The 25,331-nt window shown below is 42.8% G+C and overlaps 2 protein-coding genes across 9 annotated transcripts in view; one reads left to right on the top strand and one right to left on the bottom strand.

Moving 5' to 3' along the window:
- The first annotated feature begins 224 nt into the window (after nt 1–224).
- Nucleotides 225–19,104, top strand: Nup54 (nucleoporin 54). 2 transcript variants are annotated; one of them, XM_051170333.1, is made up of 13 exons: nt 225–420; nt 1,045–1,206; nt 4,145–4,228; nt 4,313–4,462; nt 6,825–7,051; nt 9,741–9,928; nt 10,701–10,897; nt 12,446–12,500; nt 12,878–12,971; nt 15,712–15,819; nt 17,330–17,449; nt 17,743–17,853; nt 18,955–19,104. In XM_051170333.1, exons 1-13 carry the CDS (start codon nt 354–356, stop codon nt 19,081–19,083), a joined length of 1,692 nt encoding a protein of 563 aa, XP_051026290.1. In that variant the 5' UTR covers nt 225–353; the 3' UTR covers nt 19,084–19,104. The 2 variants fall into 2 exon arrangements, with proteins under 2 accessions (XP_051026290.1, XP_051026291.1); XM_051170334.1 differs by lacking the exon at nt 1,045–1,206 and having other exon boundaries at nt 227–420.
- A 1,659-nt stretch (nt 19,105–20,763) lies between these two features.
- The window catches only part of Art3 (ADP-ribosyltransferase 3 (inactive)), a 28,783-nt gene continuing 24,215 nt past the window's right edge, over nt 20,764–25,331 (bottom strand). For 4 of the 7 annotated variants that reach the window (XM_051170442.1, XM_051170439.1, XM_051170444.1 and 1 more), the window contains 3 exons: nt 23,750–23,803; nt 22,579–22,611; nt 20,764–21,061 (listed from right to left, as the gene is read on the bottom strand). In XM_051170442.1, coding sequence (XP_051026399.1) covers nt 20,934–21,061; nt 22,579–22,611; nt 23,750–23,803 — 215 coding nt within the window. In that variant the 3' untranslated portion in view covers nt 20,764–20,933. The remainder of the gene's footprint in view (nt 21,062–22,578; nt 22,612–23,749; nt 23,804–25,331) is intronic. The other 3 variants (XM_051170443.1, XM_051170441.1, XM_051170445.1) reach the window with 1 other exon arrangement.

The following is a 25,331-nucleotide window of genomic DNA, read 5'->3' as shown; positions in this document are numbered from 1 at the left end:
TCACACCCTAGTGCATGCAGTCCCCGCAGCCTGCCACCGTGCTAAGGCGGCTTCTAGGAGCTGACAGGCCACAATCCACGCCCAGCTTCCCATCACCACCCCCCACCCTCCTCCGTTGTGACGCCCCACGCCACGCGAAGCCACAACACACCCCCGGAAGTGAGCGGGACGGAGGCGTTCCCGTTCTACCCTCCACCCACTCCCATCCTTGGTTCCCTTCCTCCTCCGCTTAGGTCAGAAAGGGGGAAGGAACCAATGGTACGGCCCGAGGTTTCCCAGCCGGACGGAAAAAGCGGAGCGCACTGAGCGGAGCGCCGCGGGAGCCGGGACCACCTAGACGCTGCTCCCGCGACATGGCTTTCAATTTTGGGGCTCCTTCGGGCACTTCTGGCACCTCTGCAGCCACCGCGGCACCGGCGGGTAAGTCAGCCCGGGGACCTTCTTCTTCCAAGGAACGGAAGCCTTGGGCCCGCCCCCTCGGTCCGACACCACCTGGCTAGGGGTCCTGGGGTTGCCCTGGCACGCGGGACATCTTGGGGGACATGTGGAAAGGTTGGGTGGCGGAGGAAGAGGCTGGGGGTGGCGGGGGGAGCCTGCGGACTGCTTAGGCTCGGCCTGGGGCTCGCACGGCGCGCGCGTCCAGCGTGGCCCGGCCGCAGCGTCGCTTCCCGCCATCGGAGAGGCCGGCCCGGAGAGGCCGGAGGCTACGCCCCTCTCCCTTCCTGGGACCCTGAGTCCCCCTAGTCCACCTGGGCCTCCGGGTCCAGAGGGGTAAGACTGGAGCCAGACTGCTCCCTCTGTCCCCTTCTTATCCCGTGGAGGGGTGAGGGGTGGGGGGAGGGGATGCTCGGCCCCGGCCCCTGGTGTCCTTCGCTCCTTCTGTCTGTCCCCAGACCTTTGCTTTCTTCATCCGATCCAGCGCCGGTCGGGTTTGTTCACGCTGTGAAACCTATTTTGCTGATTCTTACCTTGCTTTCTTTTCCTTGTCTCTTCCCCTCCTCTCACCTTCTCAAATTTTTATTTCTCTGCCTCCACGCCAATCAGGATTTGGTGGGCTTGAGACTGCCAACTCCACCGCCAGTGGGTTTAATTTTGGGGGTTTCGGATTAACTGCTAATCCTGCAGTGAACTTTAATATTGGGAATTTCGGTGTTTCTACTACCTCGGCGACTCCTTTCAATTTTGGTAACAGTCTGGCGAGTGCAGGTAGATACTGCGGGTCATGTGTGTTAACGAGTGTCGGGGGCAGGAGTCCAAGAATGTTCCGATGTTCCTTAGAGTTGGGGGGGGAAACGGCACTTGTCTAATAAGAGAAGGGGTTCGTTTCCTAAGGTCAAATCAAGTGTATATAAGTTTTTGACTGTCTTAAAAGATGTGGGGTTTTGGAAAGCCTCGAGAGAGAGAATGTTCCTTTGTTGGGTTTGCATTTAATCCTACAGAGTACAGCTTCAAAATGATACGAATTTGGAATGGAATTTATTTTGGATAAAATGTCTTTCAAATTATTAGCTGTAGTATAAGCTCAGTGTTTCCCTGGGATTCTTGGACTCCCGCAGTCATTTTCCATTTTTTATACATATTTCATCTGAATTTCATCTTACTGTCCTTGTGTTTCCAAGAGAAACAAGTCTTATACGAACAGCAGTGACGTGTTTTGTTTCCATCTGTATAACAATGTTTTTTCTTCTATCAACTCAACACATTAGGATGTATCTCCATGATACATGCAATTGTAGAAAGAATCTACAATGCTTTGCTGGATTTTTGGGACATTCCCCGTGAGCAGTTTAATTTACCGGATGACATTGAGTTTTAAGAAGTAGGCTTGACATCCTTGCATTCAAAAAGAATTATTAAGTTCTTTTTTTTTTTTAATCTGTGGGTTGTTTGAAGATCCTTAAATTTTTTTCAGAACACAAATATAATGGATGTGTGTCCCAGTTTAAAGTAGGCTTATGAGTTAAAATGACCCTTAGAACAATCTTGATCCTTGGCTGCTCGTATATGAATTTACCGTACATAGTCTGTTATGTCACTTCGGCCCATGCCAATTATATGCATTTGGTAAACGTTACTTCCTAAACCTACTTGGAAAGTCGGGTGTTTTTGTCTATTCACTTGATTCTGCATTGTTTATGTCACCCTATCCTGTGAGTTGAAAATAATGTGGGAAATACTTGAAAATTCCAAAGATAAAGTGCCCTTGGTGTGTTTACTTTTCCTCCTTTGCTTAAAATTGGCACTGGGCAAAACAAACCTTATTTTGAAATTTATGTTTCAGAATAAAGCAAACCACATGGTTCAACAGCAACAAATAAACCTGTTTGTATTTGCTTGGTTTCATGTCCATTTGAAGTCGTCATTGTTGAGTTTTGAGTTGTACAAATATAATTGTGTTTTGATTGCTTTCAGATATGTTAATTAACTTGGCCTTCATCAAAGCGCTTTAACAGTTAACATGTTTTTGTATCCATGCAGGTTGCCTATTACTAGTAAGGCATTTTTGATAACTTGAAACATGATAAGATACTGACTAGAGGTTTTTTTACTATGTAGCCAATTTGGATAACATAGTTATTCTTTGAAAGCAGCAAGTTAAAAAGGGCCTAAAGACAGTACTTCTTATTTTAGGTGTTTCATCAAGATGTTTAGTCAGCAGCAAGGTGGTAGAATCTATAAGATACATGTGTGCGATAGCCTGTTCAATAAATTTCCAAATCTGAATTGTATTGTTAAGGGTTTAAGAGTATAGCATAGTGGTAGATCACATGTCTGCCTCATGCCCGCAAGGTCCTGGTTTTGATGCCCAGCACCACAAAATTGATTTAAAAAAAAATAGTTTAAAATTTTCGTTGCGATAGCTTATCATTGTGTAGTTTAGGCTCATTTAAAAGTTGCAATCCTCCTGCGCTAGCATCTCCCTTGATGGGACTACAGGCGTATACTATTATGGGTATACTATTCTGGATATCTGTTGCAATCTTGATGAGGCTGTCTTACAAGAAATTTATGAGGTTCAGGTTAGAATCTCAGAAAACTGGCGTGTGGCTCAGCATGTATGGTTCTGATGTCGTTTTGAAAGTCTTTGACAGCGTAATTATAACTAGGTAACCACTGCCAGTACTTTTTTTAAAATTTGGGCTGACATTTTATTCTATTCATATATCCTTAGATGTGTTAAAGTTAATTTGTTTCTATACTTAGTTAAAAGTAAAATCTGCCAGGTTGCCACAATGTGATGCAGAGGCCCATGGCAGCCTTAGCTGCCTTTTTTGTCACTCCTCCACTTGTTTTTTTCCTTTACTTCCTTCAAGAAAGACATTCTTACTTTACACAGGTAAGCTGTTGGTATGTTTCCTTTGAAGCTACTTCACCCAGAGAGGAGAAGTGTAAGCTAATATAGATGTTATTTAATTCACGAAAATTAAGGTTGCAAGTTGGCAAAGCCATCTGCTGCCATCATATGCTTGGCACTACTTTTTAAACAGTTGAATTCATTGCAAAACACGAAAGGTGAACTAGGAGTATCTGAAAGGACTGTAAATGGGCCATAGATGGAGTTCAGGGTAGGGCGCTTACCTAGCCATTGTGTTCCGTCCCAGACGCTGCAAACCTCCACAGGTATTAGACAAAGAACACAGAGTACTGTTTTTGCTGGGGAAGGGAGAAGCGAATGGTGACACTCTCACACACTTTCCAGTAGTCGCTGGGATCTAGAGTCTGCGCCACGTTTAAGGAATTCACTTTAAACTGCTCCACCATCAGCAGACACTTAGTCTCATTAATTTTATTAATTTAAATCATATGTGTGGGCACTGAATTTGTAATAGCTAGTCTAAAAGTTCATGCATATCATTTTAGAGTTATTGGCAAAAGTCTTTTTTTTTTCAATCATGTTACTCATTTAGTTAAAGGAATATGTATTGCATTGTGATATTTCTATTTTAAATTCTTGGTCATTTATTTTTTGCAGTGTATTGACTTTCTGATTAGTAATGTAGAATTTTTAAAATTATGTTTTTAAAAAAGAAAATTTTAGATCGATATGTCCATTATATTTAGCAACTACTTACAAAACAGTTTGAAGACAAAATTGCCTCTGTGTGCACTAAAAGACCTCTATGTGTTACCGTTTTCTAACTAGGTGGGTTTGGAGGATTTGGAACCACCACTACAACCGCAGGCTCTGCGTTCAGCTTTTCTGCCCCAACAAACACAGGCAGCACAGGTAAGACTGTCAGCCCTCATCTGGAGGTGTCATATGGTAAAGGTTAAAGACATGGTACTCAATTCTGATTTTTTTCATTCAAAGGCCTTCTCGGTGGCACTCAGAACAAAGGTTTTGGCTTTGGTACTGGTTTTGGCACAGCGACAGGAACTGGCACTGGTTTAGGCACTGGTTTGGGAACCGGACTTGGATTTGGAGGATTTAATACGCAGCAGCCACAGCAACAGCAGACTGGTAAGTGGGGTTTTATCTTCAGCTGTAAACGTGTAGCAGCAACAGCTAGCATGCTTGCTTCTAATACAGGCTGTCTTAGTTCAAGGAGTACACATATGTTCCAAAGAATTCCGAAAGCTGCTTTTATTCTTATGCATGACAGAAATTAGGGGAAAGACTGATGGCATGATTAGAAGTGTTAGGGCCCTGGGTTTGGGGTCATTACATTTAATTTTGTTATTTCTAAAAACAATACAAGTGGAGGAATCTATAAGGATATAATTTATTAGACAATATCTGTGGGCACACCCTTGTCATGTCGGGCATGGTCTGAGCAGACTCCATGCTCTCCTTTAGCCACTGCTGCGCTGATGAATGTTGTCCCATCTTGTACAATCTCTTCCATTTCTTTGTAGTTCTGTCACTCAAGTACGTGAACATGACTGTCTAGCTTTGTCATTCTTAGATCTCTGCAGGTTCTTTTATATTACCAATTCATGAAAGAAATGGGATCTTTGTCTTGAAAATTACTGAAGTCATTCTTGCAGCCTTTGTCCTTTGTATCTCCTGACTGTTGAGTGGGCCCTAGGGCCTTATTTATATAGATAGTTCAGCTTTTTATTTCTAAGACTGTGTCATACATCCTTTATCAAGAGAGCTGTAATCTCTAAATCTGTAGCGGCCCTTGGTAATTATTTCCTAGCTCAGTTAATTTGTTAAGGTAAAGAAGTAGTATCGTCATCTGGATTCTCCTTCTGTCTGTTTATTGGAATTCATGTCAGGAATGTCACCTCACCTATGTGGCTCTGGTTTTTTAATGTTGGGTAATGCAGTCAGCTCTGTGATCCTCCTTAATTGTTCTCTGGTATTTTTGGTTTGGTTTATTTGTTTTTAGTTTTTTTCCAAAACAGGGTTTCTCTGTGTAAAACAACCCTGGCTGTCCTAGACTGGCTTTGTAGAGCAGGCTGGCCTTGAACTCACCGAGGCCTTCCTGCTTCTACCTCCCGAATGCTGGGATTAAAGGTATGTGCCACCACGCTTAGCTGGTCTCTATTTTTTGAGATCAAGTCTCTCACTGGAGCTGGAGTGTGCTGGTTTGGTTAGACCAGCTGGCCAGCAGATTCCCAGGATCCCCCAGTCTCTGCCTCCCCAGTGTGTGCTGCTGCACCCACTTATGTCCTCAAGTCTTTATGCTTGCATGGCAGCCACTCTGTCCATTGAGCCAACCTCCTCAGCCCCTGTCTGCATCTTAATTGAAGACATAAGACTCTTTACACTTATGGTTCTTATTGACAGTTACATACTAATTTCTCCATTTTAAAGGTTGGCTAATGTTTGATAAAGTTTGTTTCCTAATTTTTTTTTAAGATTTTATTTATTAGTATATAATCAGCACGTGATCTGTCTGCATGTACACCTGCAGGCCAGAAGAGGGCATCAGATCACATTATAGATGGTTGTGAGCCACCATATGGTTGCTGGGAATTGAACTCAGGACCACTGGAAAAGCAGTCAGTGCTCTTAACCTCTGAGCCATCTCTCCACGCCTATGTCCTAATTCTTGTTTAATCTATTCTAGTAAGATTTAGTAAGTGCCCCTAGGTCTTTGCTGTTCACTAAACATTCTCAACACTTAAATGAAATCCGATTATTCAGTGGGCATAATGGGTTGCGTTTTGTTTTTCCTTTTTAGATAGTGTCTCACTCTGTAGCCTAGTTGGTGTGGAACTCACTATGTAGCCCAGGCTGGCCACAAACTCCAACCAATCATCTACCTGTTTTCAAGTGCTGTTATATAGGTGTGAGGTGCTGCCCAAGGTTGAACGTGCTGTTTTCTGTTTAACCCTCTCAGATACAACTTAAAAGAAAAACTTTGAATTGTGGCACTGTTGTTTTAATTTAAAGTCCTTCTTGTCTGAGATGCCATCAGCTGCACTAGCTCTGAAGCATCTGGTCTCAGTGTCTGCTGGTTCTGACTGTATGTTAGCAGTCTCACCTTTTTTTCTAACTATGCCACTAGTTTGGGTTATTGTAGCGTCTGTTTTAGCCATGCCCTCTTCCCTGTACTTCAGAGCGGTCCATTGCACTTGAGACCTTGACAGCATCTAAAAATGGTCTGATTCTGAAGTCACTAAAGTGAGCATCCACACGGTATTGCCCATTAGTCTTCCTTTCAGCCATTTCCAGTCCATTCTGGACATTCTTAGAGGCTTTCTGGACTGCCAATGCTCGTTGCTTTACCTGTTTCTTTCCTATCCTGGCTGTACTCTCGCCCATAAGTCAGAATATGGACAGCTAGGAATGGGGTGTTATTTTGCTCACCGTACCTTGGGTCTAAGTTTTCTCGGCTTGTTTTTTGTTTGTTTTGTTTTTCCTTTTTAAGCTTTAGGTGGTCTCTTCAGTCAGCCTACACAAGCTCCTGCCCAGTCCAACCAGCTGATCAATACTGCCAGTGCTCTTTCTGCTCCAACGTTATTGGGAGATGAGAGAGATGCTATTTTGGCAAAGTGGAACCAGCTGCAGGCTTTCTGGGGAACAGGAAAAGGCTATTTCAACAATAACATCCCTCCAGTGGAGTTTACACAGGAGAATCCCTTTTGCCGATTTAAGGTATCAGTTGTCTTTAATCTTCATTTAAGGAGTGAATATAAAAGAGACAGTAACTTTCACATTAAAAAGTGGTTGCTTGGTTTTTTAGTATTTCTCAAAAATGGTGTGATTATACTTTTTATTTTTTATTTTTGGTTTTTCTGGGGTTCTGTTTGTTTTTTTTGTTTTTTGGTTTTTTTTTGTTTTTTGTTTTTTGGTTTTTGGTTGGTTGTTTTCCGAGGTAGGTTTCTCTGTGTAGCCTTGGCTGTCCTGGACTTGCTTTGTAGACTAGGCTGGCCTCAAACTCACAGCGATCTGCCTGCCTCTTGCCTCCCCAAGTGCTGGGATTACAGGCGTCTGCCACTGTGCCTGGCTTTATACTTTTTATTTTAAAATTACAAAATGTATAAAGTTAAAGTAACTTTTGAAAAAGTATTATGTATGATTCAGAGTGATCCTAGAGACCAGACTAGGACTGAAGAAGGTGCAGGCAAAAGAGGAACCATGGTAAGCTGGTTGTGGTGGCTGTGGTGGTGCACACCTGAGTCAGCTCTCACGGGGGCGGAAGGGGGTGCGGGGGGGACGAGACGACACAGGAGGACCAGGTGTCAGTCATGCTCAGCTGCAAAGCAGGGTGTAGCCAGGCCACAGCTGACCCCCTCTTAAAAGCCCCCAGGGCCAGCAAGTGACTCAGTGGGTAAAGGTGCTTGCCTCCAGCCTGATGGTCTGAGTTTGACACTCTCCCTAAGCCGCATGGTAGAAGGAGATGGACTCCCACAAGTTGTCCTGTGACACCATGTGTGTGCCATGGCGTGCCCCCTCCTAAATAAATGTAAAAACAAAACAGGAGCTGTGGTCTGCTTGTCACCTTAAAGGTTACTAGACTTAGGTTGTGTTCTTCTAATACTGGTTAAGGAGTGCCTCCTGGTCAGTGCACAGCATTCTCCTTGCCCTGTTGCTGTTATAGCGATATGCCAAAGGCAATAAAACAGTAATGGCCATTGTCATTTTTAGGCCTCATTGTCTGTAAACAGACCATCCTATTGGCACGTTACCTCAGGTAGCCTGCTCTTTAGACAGTGGAAGTGGTCAAGTACGTGACCAATGATTTTTCCCTCAAAGAAAAGCTGACAGAAGAGAGGACCTTCCTATAACAGCCCAGGCCAACCTTAACTCACTGTGTAGCCAAGGCTGGCCTCAAACTCATCACCGTCCTACTTCAGCCTCTTGAGTGTTGGGATTGTAGGGTCGCACCACTACACCCGGCTGGCAGTGTATTTGCCATAACAAATCAAGATATTACAGTCAAGTTTTATACTTCACCCTGTTGGGGATTTTTGGTTTTGTTTGTTTGTTTGTTTTGGTTGGTTGGTTAGCTTGTTGTTGTTGTTGTTGTTGTTTTGTTTTTTGGCGTGCAGTGATGCTTGGGAATCAAGCCCAGACTCTCATGCATGCTAGTCACATGTTCTGCCACTGACCTCTACTCCAGTACCAGGGAAGTGTTGCAGATTTTATTTAGGTTTCTTGGACTTTGGAATATTTGTGTATGTAATGAAATACCTTGGGGATGGGACTCTCCTAAACAGGAAATTAGTTTACATGTCATGTACAGCTTGTACATATAGCCTAAAGATAATTTTATACAATATTTTAGTGTGCTTGTATGCTATGACCTCATACAAGGTCATATGTAGAATTTTTTTTTTTTAACTTTGGATGTCATATTGACACCAGAAAGTTCAAAATTTCGAACACTTTGTAGTTTAGCTTTGTGCATTAGGGATATTTAATTTCTGTATCATCGGAGTGCATTTGTTGAAATTTTAAATATTGTTTAGCAATAAGGTATACAATAGTAAACGTAGGTTGAAGTATCAGTTTAAAATCTTGTCTTAAAGGCTGCTATAAGCTGGGCGTGGTGGTGCATGCCTGTAATCACTCAGGAAGCAGAAGCAGGCAATTGATGTGAGTTCAAGGCCAGCCTGGTCTACAAAGCGAGTCCAAGACAGCCAGGGCTACACAGAGAAACCCAGTCTTGGGGAAAAAACAAACAAGGAAAGGTTGCTATATAGCATACACAGTAAAATGTATAATGTACACATGAATGACTGCAAATACTTCTTTAAAAGTTACATATAAGTGGTAACAGAGGATAAAAAGCTCCCATATATAAACTATTTTTTTCTCATACTTGATATTATGTAGTCTCTTACTCATTAAATATTACACCAATAACCTATTTCATCAAGTTTTATTACATGAAATTATAACATAATAGAGATTGTTTATAGCTAGTACCTTGACAGTGTTATTGTACATTAAACATACTTGATTTGTAAATTCTTTAAAATTGAGCTCAAGGTTCATGAATGAGCTCTACAGTGAAGTAAGAGCATCAGTCCATCACTTCTGCAATTGTGTTCATGATAGAGTTGTTTCGGTGAGTCAGAAACCTCCAAAAATACATGCATATCAAAATCCTTCAAAGAAAATTCTTTAGTTGGCCTGTTGGAAAGGAAATGTTAACTTCACTGTTCGTGTTAGTCTTGGGAAATGAAGTTTTGTTTATAATAAGTGATGTCATCGGGGACAGGTGATGAAGAATCACCTCTTGTTACCATCTCTATCCTTTCAGCAGACACTGGCTGTCATGAGGCCTTTGGTATAATCTGTTCACACTTCTGAGGTTTTTATCTTGTTTCTTTCACAGGCTGTGGGTTATAGTTGTATGCCCAATAATAAAGATGAAGATGGACTAGTGGTTTTAGTTTTCAACAAAAAGGAAACGGATATAAGAGGCCAACAACAGCAGTTGGTAGAATCATTGCATAAAGTTTTGGGAGGAAACCAGACCCTTACAGTCAATGTGGAGGGCATTAAGACACTGCCAGATGATCAGTAAGTATACAGACGTATGGCTTGTGCAGTGTGGGTTTTGTTGCTGCTGAAACACAAATCTCAGCAGAACATTGATTTAAGTTGGTGGTTACTACGTATGTAGATTTTCATTCAGGAGCAGTGGGGAGCACCAGGGCTGCATGCAGATGAATGCCATAAGGTGTTACTGGAACCTTCTGATAACTGTCTGGGGTCGTTTGGTTTGGTTTGGTTTGGTTGCTGTTGCTGTTGGTGGGTTTGAGACAGTCTTGCTTATATAGTACTGGCTATTCAGAAATGTTCCCTGTAGCCCAGGCTAGCCTTCTCTTGTCTCCTGTGAGCTGGAGTTACAGACATGCAGCCCCAGGTCCAGCTTGATCACTCTGCCCGTTTGTGGGCAGTGCCATTGCTCTAGTTCCCATGCCCTTCTGGCGTTTTCTTCTTGGGTGCAAGATACTTTTTGATAATGGAGGTTAAATGAATTACATCATTATTGTTGTTAGTAATATCCAGCGACTAACTCAGGTTGCATTTCTTGGGTCTTGGTTGCAGCAAGCAGCCCCTAAGTTATGGCAGAGCCACGAGAGCAAATAGTTCGGGGTGAAGGGGGAGGACGGCTGTCATAAACTACACTGCTGAGCACATCTTTTCAAAAAAGAAACTCTTACTTACCTACCTCATTTTGGCCTCTGTCATTTAAGTTGGCTTACAAGTATGCCTAACATTTGTAAGTTGGTATTTGTGCCTTGGGGTGTTATAGTCAGTATGTTATAAGTGGCTTGTTATCCTCCAGGACAGAAGTTGTCATTTATGTTGTTGAACGTTCTCCAAATGGCACCTCAAGAAGAGTCCCAGCGACAACACTGTATGCCCACTTTGAACAAGCCAACATTAAAACGCAGCTGCAGCAGCTCGGGGTGACCCTGTCTATGACCAGAACAGAACTGTCTCCTGCTCAGATCAAACAGCTTTTACAGAACCCTCCCGCTGGTATGCGCTGGAGCCAGGGCTGGTTGGTTGTTTATGTGTGAGCTTACACATGTCTGCTTATTCCAAATGTATATTCGTGTTGAATATTTGTGTTTTAGTCAGGAGAAATTTTAAATTATATAGCTAATGTGTTTATTAGAAATTTTGTGGAAGTGATAAAAATAATTAGTAATCCCACCTACCTACAGGTAATTAATTCACTTGAACTGTTTTGGGTCTTTTGATCTTTGTTTTAACTGAATACTTAAGTAAAACATAAAATATTTACACTAAAAACAAAGTCTAGGTGTCCAAAATAAGTAGACTGGTAATCCTAGTTCATCCCCCTTCCCCCAGAGGCGGTGGACTCTGCTGATCTGTGTCTTTGATTTCTACGTGTAAGCATGTGTGCAGTAGTAGAGAAGGCTCTGCTCTGTACATTGCTGCAGCCTGCCTTTTTACTGGTAGTATTTCTTAGGATTCTTCATCTTAGTACATGAAAGTAAATTTTATTCTACTTAAACATTATATAGTATCCTACAGATACATACCTTAACTTAAATTCAGTATTGTTTCTATGTATTCATCATTCCAAAATAAGCAGCAGTTAACATCCGTGAAGTTCATTGCAGAGCACGTGGGTGTGTAGTTTGTTAGAGTAAGATCTGCGTGTAGGGCTCAAACCTGTGCTCTCACCCTCGGGGAGATGACACCCTGGACTGCATAGTGAATTGAGGGCAGCCTAGGCAGCGAGTGACACTGTTGCTTCCCACCCCCTCAGACCACACAGCCCATGAGAATAAAATTCTGGCAGTGAGATTTTAATCACTTATGTTTCTTAGGTATATTGACAAATTGCCCTTCAAAGAACTTTCTACCAATATATTTATAATTGTAATGTAGTCTCTGTCTCTTTTTCTCTGTTCTGTCTCTCATAGCAACAAAGTAGTTAAAGATTTAGTCCTAGTCGGAATTTTCCTGATGACCAGGTTGAATGTCTTTCCATGCGTGTTTGTGAATAGCCTTTTTCTGTCCTTCATGCATCTCCTGCTTGGTTCGTTGTGGGTTTGTTATGCGAGTCCTAGAGGGATTATGCTGCCTGTTGCAGATGCTTCCTTTTCATCTGTACTTATAAAATTTTGGCTGTGATCACTTCTGCTTTTGTTTTGTTTTTCGAGACAGGGTTTCTCTGTGTAGCCTTGGCTGTCCTGGACTCGCTTTGTAGACCAGGTTGGCCTCAAACTCACAGCAATCAGCCTGCCTCTGCCTCCCGAGTGCTGGGATTAAAGGCGTGCGCCACCACACTTGGCCTTGTGATCATTTTTTTAAAAAGTAACTCCTCGTGCTCTCTGCTCTCTCTATCCTCTCTCTTTACTTCCTGTCTTTCTACTTTCTCTCTCTCTGGGGTACCCCTTTTCCCCTTTCCTTCTCCCCCCATGCTCCTTTAATAAACTCCATATAACATTTTTTTAAAAAGTAACTCCTTGTTACAGTTTATGAACTCTAATTTTAAGAAATATACAAATATAACAAAAATATGTTTTAAAAGAATGTTTTTGTTTGTGGTAGGTGTTGATCCTATTATTTGGGAACAGGCCAAGGTGGATAACCCGGATTCTGAAAAGTAAGTGTATCACCCTCTTATTCCATATACAACTGATACTTACCAGAAAGGAAGCCAACAAATGTGGACTGTTGTGTTCTTGCATCTGCAGAGAGGTATTCTCTTTGCTTTTTAAACAGCTGTACCATGGTAAAGACAGTGTGATGAAGTGCAGCTAGGTAGGCTGGAGAGATCTGAACCCTAGTCACCTAGTACATTTGCACTTAGAACACAAGTTTTTGACTGAGCTATATTTGCTCATTTGTAAAATAGGGAGGGTGAATAAAGTAACGTAACTGCTGCATTTAGAAGGTCATTGTAAAACTGCATGAGGTCTGTTATGAAATATATCTCGTTGGTTTTAGTAATAAGTTCTGAAAAGTGACCTTGCACTTCAGGCTAATTCCTGTACCGATGGTGGGCTTCAAAGAACTGCTTCGAAGACTGAAGGTTCAAGATCAGATGACTAAGCAGCATCAGACCCGATTAGATGTAAGAGTTCTCTTTTCCTTCTCTGTCTTGAAAGTGAAAAAGAAAAGAGTGGGGGCCGTTTTCACCATGTGTGCTATATGCTCCTACAGGGAACGAGTACACTGCAGACAACAGTAACAGCTTGGTGCAGCTGCTTTCTCTATGGTAGCAGCCTCTTCATTTCTACCTTTTTCTTTTTAATTTTATGTGTATGACTTACCAACAGAGATGTTTATACACCACATACTGCGCGGTGCCCTTAGTAGCCAGGAGAGTGCATTAGATACGCTGGAACTGGAATTTAAAACTGCTGTGAGTGTGCAATTGAACTGGGGTCCTCTGGAAGAGCAGCAAGGACTATTTAACATCTGAACTAAGTCTTTAGCCCCATAAATTTGATTTGACATGTTTTAGATTTACTCAAAGTCACCTTTATTTTTTTTTAATTAATCCAAGCAGGACCAACTCTGATTAACTTATAAAATCGAACGAGATCCAGCACAGTACGATGTCCTGACTGCGGATCCCTCCATGTTCTCTTACGTCTGTTCCAATCTCATTAGGCGGGAGCGAGCGTACTGTCTACAAAGGGACCACTCTGTCGTCAGCCAGTTCTGTCAGTGCAGTTCTTCTGTATGCTGACAGGGCATTTCTGTGTGTGTGGTGACTGTGCGTCCTGAGATATTTGCACATAGTTAATTTTCATTTTCAGCATTTCTTTGTCGCAAATTCCAGCATGATTTCTCTGCATAATTTCCAGACACTTCATTGTGTTAGGCTATAAACACTGAATTCATATCACCTTTAGAATGAATTGTTAGCTTCAAACTCACTGTGTAGCCAAGAACGACCTTGAACGCCTCTACCTCCCAAGTGCTAAGGTTAAAAGTATGTGCATCACTACACCTGGTGGGACTTGAGTTTAATATTAAGCCATTTCATCCTTAGATATGGTGCAGCCTTTAACATTGAGGCATCTATCCTTTAAACTAGTTTGTAGATATTCTCTTTAAAATCTTATACATTCTTTCTTGGCTGATTCCCAGATTTTTAATAAATGTGAGTGATAAACACAGCAACCTAATTTTGTCCTTTGTCCCTCGCAACGTCCTGGTGTTTCATTAAAAAGGAATGAAGCCAAACCTGTTGGTACTGGCCTATAATCTCAGCTACTTGGGAGGCTTAGACAGGAGGATGGCAAGTCCTGGGCAATGTAGATCTTGTCTCAAAAACTGAGAAAGGGGCTGATGGATGTAGCTCAGTGGTAGAGTGCTGTGTCACAGATAGTGGGCCTTAGGTTCAGAGCCCCAGTATGTCCCCATCTCCCACCCCAGCCAAAGGTGATCTACATAGGTGGATGTACTAAAGTAGCTTGTACAACCTTTTTGTCCTCTTTAACACTTCAGTAGCATAGAAATTAATTATGATAGATAAAATAATAGAATTAAACCTGATTGGAATACTGTGATGTAATGGAGAGACTATAACCTGTGTTTTGAGCTGGACAATTGTTAAAATGCTGAGCATTATGACCTGATTTCAGTCCGCCCCCAGAACCCACATGAAAAAGCCAGGCCTGTAATCTCAATGCTAGGGAGGTAGAAGTAAGCATCTGGCTTGGCCTCCTTGGCTACAGCTGAGGTTGTCCTCTGGCTTCTATACACACATGTGCATTGTACTCAAAGAACACGTGTGTGCGCTCACAAATTAAACCTTCCCGGTTATGGCTAAGATGGCATGGGGTGTAGCAGGAGGAGTCTAGGGCAGACAGAAAACACCACCAGCCAGAGAAAAGTATGTGTGTTCACTTTTAGGGTTTGCATCTTGCTTTCTCTCTGCACCTTGATCATCCCTCCAGGTGTGCCAGTGTATGGACTACACTGGTCTCCTAGCCCTGCCAGCCTCCGACCAAACCTCCATGAAACCTAAACCCAGGAGCCCACATCATCTCACAGACCTGGGTGTTGGTTATATTCCAAATTAATACTTAGTTCTGAAATGTTATTGTTTTTAACAGTATGTGCCCCATCACTAAATATCTTAAAAGAATCAATCTTTGAGTAGCACAATTTATTTTTTGGACATGTAAGAGAGGAAACATAAAATACAGAATTATGGGGCTGGCTAATGGCCCAGCAGTTAAGAGCACGTACTGCTACAGAGGGCCTAGGTTGGTTTCCTACAGCTGCCTGTAACCCCACCTCTAGGGGATCCAGTACCCTGTCTGGACTCTAATATCTCAGGTAGGATTTCCATTGCTGTGAAGAGACACCATGACCAAGGCAACTCTTGTAAAGGAAAGCATTTAATTGGGGCTGGCTAACAGTTTCAGAGGTTTAGTCTATTATCATGGTGGGAAGCATGGCAGTGTCCAGGCAGACATGGTGCTAAAGAGTAGCTGAGAGTTCATCTTCATTTGCTGGCACCAGTAGACTGTGTTACACTGGGCATAGCTTGAGCACAGGACCCTCAAAGCCTGCTCCACAGTCACACACTTCCTCCTCAAGGCCACTCCTCCTAATAGTGCCACTCCCTGTGGGCCACACCTATTCAAGCCACCACATCTAATGCAACTTTACACACATGTATACACAAACACAGAGACACATACATATATACAAAGAGGAAAATGTAAAAACAATAATAAGATGCAGAAATTAAAGACAGCTATGTTTTGAGAGATTGGTCACAGTGCTATCTGACCATGTAGGTGTGCCTGTTGTAGCCTACTTGACTTATCCTCAGACTTCTCTCTCAACAGATCATATCTGAAGACATTAGTGAACTGCAAAAGAATCAAACTACAACTATAGCCAAAATAGCACAGTACAAGAGGAAACTCATGGATCTCTCCCATAGGACTTTACAGGTAATAATTGGAATTCCCCCAATGTTTATAAGATGTTTTATGTGAAATGTAGGCCAAATAAGGAATGTTTTTTTAAATAGGAAAAAGACCCAGAAATGGGAGGAAAGCTCCTATGGGTAGGAGATGAGAGTAAAAATATTCTAAAGTTTGTATCTTAGTGACAGGGTGACAAAAACAATTTTGTACAAGGAAATGTATAAAATCACTGATTCTTGGCTTCTTAAAATAGAAAACATTTTTGAGTACCAGCAGAGGGAATGTGACTGTGTATTAAAGATTAAAACCAATTGCCAGTTTAACAGACAGAACAAAATAGCAGTAAGACCTGAAGTCATAAATTGTCATAAAAACAAGAGCTACATATCAGATCCGAAGGCACGCAAGCAAAATCCAAATAATACCAGATAAAAATATAGTGAGCTAATTGTTAAGAAACTATACAGATACCAAGGTAAGCTTGAAACCTGTGTGAGAGAGGTGAGAAACCCATGAGACATTCAGAGTGACCGTGCAAAGGACTGAAAAGCTGTTCCTGTCAACCTCCATCAAGATGGATAACCAACTCAGAGAGAGGGATGCTGAGGTCAGAGAGGCACTGTCACACAGGCCTAAGGAATAAGAGGCAGTGTGCGTTTTCAGATTTGAACCCTAGGGGAGATTAGCAAAAGTAATGTGCAGCAAAGTGAAGAAACTGATAACTGCCCAGAAAGCGGGACGGAGTACTACTAAGACCCACATGGAAAACCCCAGGCATAATTCTCATACCATATATTAACCCTTTAAAGGATATACCGCCCATGAGTCTGATCAGTGTCTGGGTGCTTTTGTTATCCTACAGAGAATCCCCATGCTCTCAGGAGCCGCTTACCTATTTATTTGCTCACATCTGTTGGCAGCCTTGACCTGTGCTTAGCTACATGTGTGACTAGGAGATTGAAGAGATGCCCACTTGACCAGAAAGCTAGATGTTTTCACTGAAGCTAAGTGTGGATGCTGTGCCGCATACCTATAAACCTAGCATTTTTAAGATGGGCAGGAGGACCTGGAGTTCGAGGTCATCCACAGATCAAATTTGAGGCCACATTGGGCTCCATGAGACCTTGTCTCAACAAAGTTTATCTTTTTTTCCAGTAGTCTTCAACTTCAAAAAAAGAAAGTTTACCAACAACATTGATTTTTAGCCGCGTTACTGTATTTTATACAAAGAACTTTATTTGACTGGGAAATCTAATTGGAATGTAGGCAGGCATATAAAGGCACTTTATTCAAGAGTAGGCATAAAGCACTTGGATTTTTTATTTTTTTAATGTTTTGAGGCAGGGTCTCAGCTGTGCAGCCTAAACTGGTCTAGACCTCTCTTTGCTCCTCAGGCTGACCTCAGATTTGTGCTCCTCCTACCATATAGCCTTCAAGTGTATTTCAAAGCACCCTTGTGTTAGTTCTCAGCAAGCCCATTATTGCTTTTTAAACGTGTTCTACTGGATAGTATTGATGTCTTTATCTTTTACAGGTCCTAATCAAACAGGAAATTCAAAGGAAAAGTGGCTACGCCATCCAGGCTGATGAAGAACAGTTGCGGGTTCAGCTAGATACTATTCAGGGTGAACTGAATGCGCCTACTCAGTTCAAAGTAAGTGCTTCTGAGTCTGCCCGGTCAGCAATTGAGGTGGACCTGGACCCCAGTGTTAAGCAGTCGTCCGTTTCACAGGACTTCTGGGTAGAGCTGTGTGTCTCAAGCCTTAGCGTTTGTTCACAGTAGTCAACACTTCTGAAAATACATCCTCAGTCATGGTTCCTTTGGCTCACATTAGTGCTTCAAACCCAAGATGTGGGAGTTTGAACTGGTGGTTTTGAAGCCATTTTTTCAAAACAGTCGTTAGGAGCAGCTGTGCTTGCTAGCACTTGTTTCTGACTCACTTTTAGGGTCGACTGAATGAACTGATGTCCCAGATCAGGATGCAGAATCATTTTGGAGCTGTGAAATCTGAAGAAAGGTATTACATAGATGCAGACCTATTACGAGAAATCAAGCAGGTAAGAATCAGCTTACAACCGGGTATCTGTCGGAATGGCTATTCAACAGCAGAAATAATCCTTAGACTGTATTGAAATTGTGACCTTTGTAGACCCTTAAGTAACAGAAAATATGAAAACACTGCTTCCTCAAACAACTAAAAGTAAATGTAGCATGTCATCTGGCAGTTCTACATCTTGTTTGCTTCCAAGAGACAAGGTCTCGCTATGTAACCCTGGTTGTCCTGCAACTTGCTATGTAGACTAGGTTGGTCTTGGACTCAGAGTCTGTCTGTCTCTGCCATTTGAGTGCAGAGATTTTAAGGTACATGCCAGCACACCCAGCCAGTTCTACTTCTGGATGGAGATATATATATATATATCCCAAAAAGTTGAAGACGGGTAACTACACAGACATGTATACAACTGTGTACATACACAGAGTGGAGTATTCCTCCCTCCTAAAAAGGTGCAACAACATAGATAGACCGTGAAATGTGCAGGCATACAAGGACAAGTATTGTATGATTCCCCTTCTGTGACACAGTACAGAACCACCCAATGATGTGAAAGTACACAGCATCTCTGTACACTAAAAATGGTCCACATACTGTTATGCCACAGTAAAGAGCCAAACAACCTCCCCCCAGAATATTACCTAGATCATAGAAGCCTCAGAGTGCAGGCAGTGGCAGTGCTCAGGTCAGTGGGGTGGTAAAGCGCAGGGTTCCCCCAATCCTCTCAGCTGCATTTGATCACGTTCTAGAATGGGTTGTATGCGTATTAAATTGAGAGACTAGGGATGTGGCTCAGTTGGTAGAATGTGCAGAGCCCAGGGTTCAAGCCCCAGCACCCTATAAACAGTGTGGTGGGTAGTGCACACCCACATCCCTGCATGGGGTGGGGTGGGGGACCAGGAGTTCTGTACAAATACAGAAGTTACAATTTACAGATATTGTTGGTGCATGCTTGTTTGGCTTTACCTGGTTTTAAGGTGTATCTTGTACTACTGGTTATAGCTGTTTCACTGTGCGTGCTTGTTTTTAGTTGCTAAGTACTGCAATGTAAGTAGCTTACAGTTTAACAGAAAAGTACACTCACAATTATTTTCTTTCATTCTAGCATTTGAAACAACAACAGGAAGGCCTTAGCCACCTAATTAGCATCATAAAAGATGACCTAGAAGATATAAAGCTGGTAGAGCATGGGTTGAATGAGACCATCCATAGCAGAGGCGGCGTCTTTAGCTGACCATTTCCAAGCGTTTCCAGAGGTTCACAAGATGCATTTTGCTACATCAGACCTTCGTTACGCTGACCACATGGGCGGGCAAAAGGGTCCTCTTCTTCACTGGGATGCTTGAGGTGCCTGAGAAGTTACTGTACATTAAACCTGAAATAGTCACCACAAAGCTCTTCAAAGAGAATCTTTGAAAAATTTATATCTAAAAGCTGTATTTACTTTTTAAAAAGTACACACTTACCCAAAGTATAAATTCTGTTGTACATTTTACAACAGCATTAAGCATAGTCACTGTGCTTAATGATTATTCTCCATTCTGATTTTCCATAGCGCAGAATGAAACATAGCTGCTTCCTATATAACAGAATAAACTAATGGTGTGGCTGTTGGAGACCATGGTGCAGAGTGTAGATGATTTCAGCTTTTTATATCTGTGAAATCATCTGGGGAGTAAAGAAAATTCCAAAGTTTTTAATGATTTGTGTGGTTTTTCCTTTTTGTTCTATGAAGACTCAAATATATTTTTATATTATTTTACTTATTTGGAACTTACAGAAAATACCTAGCCAATTGGAATATAACAAAATCACCATTTTGCAAGCTTTTTTTAAAAAAACTTTTTATTTATAAAAATGAAGTCCTTAAAATAAATTGTTAATTTGTAGTTTTATGTAATTCTGCCTGGTGTTTTATTTAAAGGCTTGTCAGTGCTGACATTTTGACTAGGGTGACACCATTGACATTATATTAGCATCTGAAAACAATGGCTGAGTTGAACAATATAATGTGCTTCTTCCATAGTCTACCAACTTTAAATACAACTTCTGACTGCAGATGTACCTGGGCTGTGGCTTGTTGGTGCCTCTCCAAATGCTGTAACTACATCTGTGCTCTGTGGTCCATTTGGCTTACACTGAGGGGTGTTAGGAGAGACTGCACGGTGAGTCTTGCTGTTGTACTAGCACCAGGTGGCGGGGAAAGTGCTGGGTGTGGCTAGAATTCTCCTGGTGCAGACGATGTTACACTGTAAGGAATACAGACTAAAACTTTCCGGGTTGACTGCTAGGATTTTATAGTCACTGCTGTGAGTTTGTGGCATGCAAGCATAACGCCACTTCTCCCCGGGTTTTTTGCACCTTACTTCCCTGCTTGTTGCAATCCCAGTGGCTTTGAGAGAGAGTTTTCTTTGCATGAGCTCATTTTCACTTTGACTCAGAAGTTACGGAGCCAAGTGCAGAGAAGAGTGTCTGGCCCTCTGCATACCCTTCCGAGGACAACTGAGCTCATCCTCAGTGGGTAGGCGGCTAGCCAAGGACCTCATCTCACCTTCCATGTTGTGTGTTCGGATGTTGCTAGCATAATGGAGATTTGCCAGGTTCATTTGGTAAGAAGGAAAGACAGAAGCAAACCTGAAGGAAGTGGGACAGAGAGGGGTCCCAGAGCTGGCAGTCTGACAGGTCCCCAAGTGGCCTCTACCTGCCTGCTTGGTCTCCTGGAGACAAGAGGCTGCCATCGCAGGAGCACATGCTCATTGTCCCCGGCTGCCAATTGGAGGTTTGATTCTCCAGAGGAGGAGACAGGTATTCCCATTTTGATTCTGGCATTAAGTCGTGTTAATGACTAACATTAGTAATGGGCTTTTAATACTTGGCAATTCTGTGGGAAAATGTTTAATAAAGGTTTTATTCAATCAAAAGTATACAGCTTTGGGGTTTTTACAATCCTAAAATTAATACAGAAATGTAAAGTTAATTCTATAACACTATCTGGACAAGGGACAAATATACAGTAAGTCTGCCCAAGTGACCTGTGGGGTCCCCATAGCATCTTTCAAATAAAGATTCAGATACCATTTCATGCTATAGAGCAATGAATACGTTTACAGCAGAAGCGATGGTTAAAACGATGGATGCTGTGACTGATGGAAGGAGCATGTGGCCAGAGGATGCGGAAGGGTGGGTTTTGGGACGTGGAACTGTACCTGGACCTGTTAAAGAGAACAGAGTCATGGACACATCAGTTTGCAGTATGTATAGGGTATCCTCCACCAGAGTAGGCAGTGCAATTGTGTGAGCAGCAACAGGCTGGATTAGAAGCCTACTGAAAGAGCCTCAGTCAGGCACGTGTGCGTGTGCATACATGCAGCTTCCAGGGTTAGGGCTAAATTTCCAGATGTCTCCTCAGGGCATACTGTTCTATGGTTTTTCTCAGATTTCATGGAGTTTTTTTAATCTATATAGTTAGCCAAGACAGCTATTTCAGGTGCATGAGAATTGCTTCTCAATTCTCTTTCCATTTGCTTTCGATGATACAATGTAAAGTTTAGCTCAAGTGTGTTGTTTCAAACCAAGACAGTGTGTGTAAGCAACGGATAGAACTGCATCCTAAAACACAGCCTCGCGACTTGGCGGGTGAGGGTGTTGCCTCCACATGGACATGGCTTTGGGGGGGACTGGGTCCCTTTCAGCTGGTCAGCAGAGCTATCCGGGTGGCTTGCTTTACTGCTTTAAATGGGTAGCTTCCTTACACCTTTTTGTTTAAGCCGACAGCACAGGGAAGGGAGAGTTCTCTGGGAGTTTCTCCAGCTGGGATACCCATTCAGGTTCCGTACACGAAGCCAAGAGAACCAGCAGGAAGTTTCCTCGAGCTTCGTGTTGCTCTGCTTGCCAGAGTTGCAGACATGCGGTCATGTGGCCAGCGGTAGGAAGGTGGGTCACGCGTGTCTCAGGATGCTACTGCAGACAGGTGGTCACAGTTGGCCAGTACTGCACTGAGAAGCAATCCTGAAGTTGTCCAGGGTGAGGTGCGGGTGGGCCTTACATGTGCTAGCTCTGCCACTGAAAGAAACTGTTTTGTGTGTGTGTTTTGTTTTAATTTTTACTGTTAGGAGCTAGATATGAAACACTTAGCATAACCTTGTACAGTGAAACATGTTTTTAGTGTGCTGCCAGTCACATGTAAACAAAAAATCTCTTCCAGTGCTCACACAACCTGGAGGAGCTCGCCATATAAACCAAGTATATTCTGATAGTTTTAATTAACACTAAACAGTTTTTATCTACTGTCTGCTGTTTCTTCACTTTGATCTTATGTGAATAACTTCCAGTATGCCCTTAACCCAAATTTTCACATAGGACCTGTCTACTTTATGAATTTACTACCATTTATGCATTGAGACATGTAACTATAAAATATGTCGGAACATGCTAATTCCTTTAGGCACATTTTACTGCACATCTTACTGCATGGTGCTATGAAGGCTTAAGGAAATAGTTGCTGATTTGAAAAAGGATGGCTTGAGAGAGCTGAAAATGTTCTCTAAGTGCAGTCTCTAAACAGTGGTCTAAAGGGAACAGATACCCTCACTACATGCACATGCATCTGGATGATGTCACACTGTTAAGGCACCCCAAATGCATGCAACTTTGTCACCTTTTAATGAGAAAAAATTAGTTCCACATTTTTATATTTCAAAGTATCAGCTAAAGAAGAGGTGTTTCTTACTAAGATTGTCAGCATTTCCTTGATGTTTGTTTTCTAGAACATAGAGAGATTCTGAGTTACTGCATTTATGTATTTTATCCACACAAGAAAGATCTCATAAAGATCTTGTTCCCCCGTTGGGAATGGGCCTAAGGCCAAGAGAAACTGGCCCAGAGCACATGTGAGGTTAGGGGTGGGTTTGATTTTACCCATCTTCTCTGAAAAATTTCCCCCATGAATGTGTATGTTTTCACTAAATGTGGTTTGTTTACCAAAGGAACCCTTTTCTGTATATTGAACCCAGGTTGCCAAGTACAAGCCACCTGTCTTCGGCTTACCAAATGCTGGCATATCAGGAAATTCCTTACAGTCCTACTAGGCAGACCTTGCACCTTAAGGACACTGCTCCAGTCCTCTGTACTGTCTGGGGTACAATGCGCACAGAATCAGAAATATGGGATCAATGTCTGACTCTGCTCCCAGCTGCTATGCTGCACCACCACCAGGTGTGGCTAGCCTTGGCATACATCTAAATGCTGAGATGAGGGGTCCAGAGTAGATGGGTGTTGGTCTGGCTGTCTCTTTTTGCCCTTGTCGTCCCTTAGTTTTCCTCTGAAAGAACAGTATCTTATCTTCCATGCTGGGTTAGATGAACCTAGCCTTAAAAAGCACACAGTCTTCCAGTAGGGGCGCAATGTATGGTCTCTGGTGGGCTGAGGAAGACAAGATAAGCTGACAGTGCAGCATGGTCCTGCATGGGGATGCTGTACAGTGCAGCATGGTCCTGCATGGGGATGCTGTACAGTGCAGCATGGTCCTGCATGGGGATGCTGTACAGTGCAGCATGGTCCTGCATGGGGATGCTGTACAGTGCAGCATGGTCCTGCATGGGGATGCTGTACAGTGCAGCATGGTCCTGCATGGGGATGCTGTAAGGCTCTCACTGCCGCTCTCAATAGTGTATTTGGATGGATGTCACTGTGCAGTGTCAAGCCACCTACCCTGTTCTAGACTTTAGCAGCCTGCTCACACAGAAATGAGTTCCCAGCATCCCTCCCCTACCCCTTCTAACATCAGGATGAGATGTCAGAAACTCCTCAGGCCCGGTGTCTTCCCCAGACCCTGAGCTATCCGAATCATGATGGGAAAGAGCTTAGAATTCCATGCACCTCCACCCACAATGAGGAGTTACCAGGCTTTTGATCCGGTACGTGAAAATTTTCATCTGGTCGTAGCACTTGAATTCCTAAATGAACAAGAAGGATTTTCAGTTTACTATTTTACTACTGTGTGTTACATCCAGTAGTTTCGTCATCAGATTCCCCTCTGTCCTGAAAGGTGGAAACATCTGTACTTTACAATGGAAGAAGCTCCAAAAAGTGATGTAATTTAGTTGCCAGAGGCAGGTGGCAAAGGGGACTTAGCAATGCCAGCTTGTCTACACAGCTCACATTTGTTTGCCACACTCAGTTTAGAGGCTGCTTTTCAGACAGCCACAGACTTATAGTCTGAAAACACCACAGAGAGCACTGCAAGCTCAAGCCCAAAGACAGGAAGTGATGTAGGGGAACAAGGTGTGGCTGCTCTGGTATCAGTGCCCGTTTAGGTCAGTTAGGAAAGAGCTGCTGGACCTGCTTTCTGTGTCTATGCTCCGTGAGTTCTCAGTGACTGCGATGTTTCTACATGGCCTACTGTTTAAGTAAACAGCAGCGTCCAGCAAAGATCACAACCACGGATATAATTTAGCACATGCTAAATTTGAGAGGAATATAGCTCAACGGTAGAGTACTCACCTAGCATGCGTAATCCCTAGGCTCAATGCCATTAAGTAATTAAATGAATAGTTAAATATTTTAACAGGTGATCATGCCCATAATGAACAAAATCTATAGAAGCAAATCTTAAATCACTGAGCCCAGTGGGACAGATATGAAGCAATGCCTTGTGGCTTTATACTCCTGTGACACTACTGTGACAAGGGTGGACACATTTGGAAGAAGGCATTTGGAAGCACAGAGGCATCTAATTACTGTTCAGCACTGTCTGATAAAATGTGTCCTCTTGCTTTTCATCTCCCTCACCCCCCACCCCACCCCGCCAGCAGCATAAAGCTCCAAGGAACTTTCAAGGAGTTTTACCAGAGTCAGCTCTAGTTCCCTGATCACAGGAGCACAGCCCCTCAGTGCTTGCGCTCACCTGCCCCTCTTACTTTTAAATTTTCTCATTTTCATGGTTGCTGTGGAAGGCAGGTTACGTGCATCATGGTAAATATAGTGGAAAACACTGAGGAAATGCAGGCACTAAGGACCAGTAAAAGACCCAGGTCCTTCACTCACATGTAATTGTGTGCAAAGTTCTTAGACTTCCTGCAGCATGTAATGATGACAGTTATAAGTCTTTGACCCCATGTTGGCATTTTAATTTTTCTCTCTCTCGTGTGTATGCCATTGCTTACTAGGAGGTAGAAAAGGTCCTGGAATTTTCTTTTCTAAATAAAGAACTTAAGTGGCCTCTGGTTGCCTCTGTGTTATACGCTCTTGACAGCACCCAAGGCCCCGGTGTACTATAGCTTCAGGCTCTTGGCAGCACTGCTCTGGCTCCCTGAGCACTCACTGTGCACACCCACAGCAAACTAGAGGGGCTTGTGAGCAGAGCCTCACTGAGCTGCCTTGTTAAGGCAGGCCTGTGTACTCAGAGCAGCATCTGCACCTAGTTCCCAGCAAGCCAGCCCTGAGCCATGTTCCAGACAGCTAGCTGTCCTGCCCAGAGCCAGT

Source organism: Acomys russatus, chromosome 28, assembly GCF_903995435.1.
Source record: "Acomys russatus chromosome 28, mAcoRus1.1, whole genome shotgun sequence".
NCBI lineage: Eukaryota > Metazoa > Chordata > Mammalia > Rodentia > Muridae > Acomys > Acomys russatus.
The sequence above is the reverse complement of the archived record's forward strand: the minus strand, read 5'-3'. Positions and strand labels throughout refer to the sequence as shown.

What these genes read in the sequence shown, in the direction of transcription:
- Nup54 (XM_051170333.1), top strand. Translation starts at nt 354, where the DNA reads ATGGCTTTCAATTTTGGGGCTCCTTCGGGCACTTCTGGCACCTCTGCA. An exon ending in AGCCACCGCGGCACCGGCGG is followed by an intron (nt 421 to 1,044) that starts GTAAGTCAGCCC and finishes CACGCCAATCAG; the next exon opens with GATTTGGTGGGCTTGAGACT. An exon ending in AACAAACACAGGCAGCACAG is followed by an intron (nt 4,229 to 4,312) that starts GTAAGACTGTCA and finishes TTTCATTCAAAG; the next exon opens with GCCTTCTCGGTGGCACTCAG.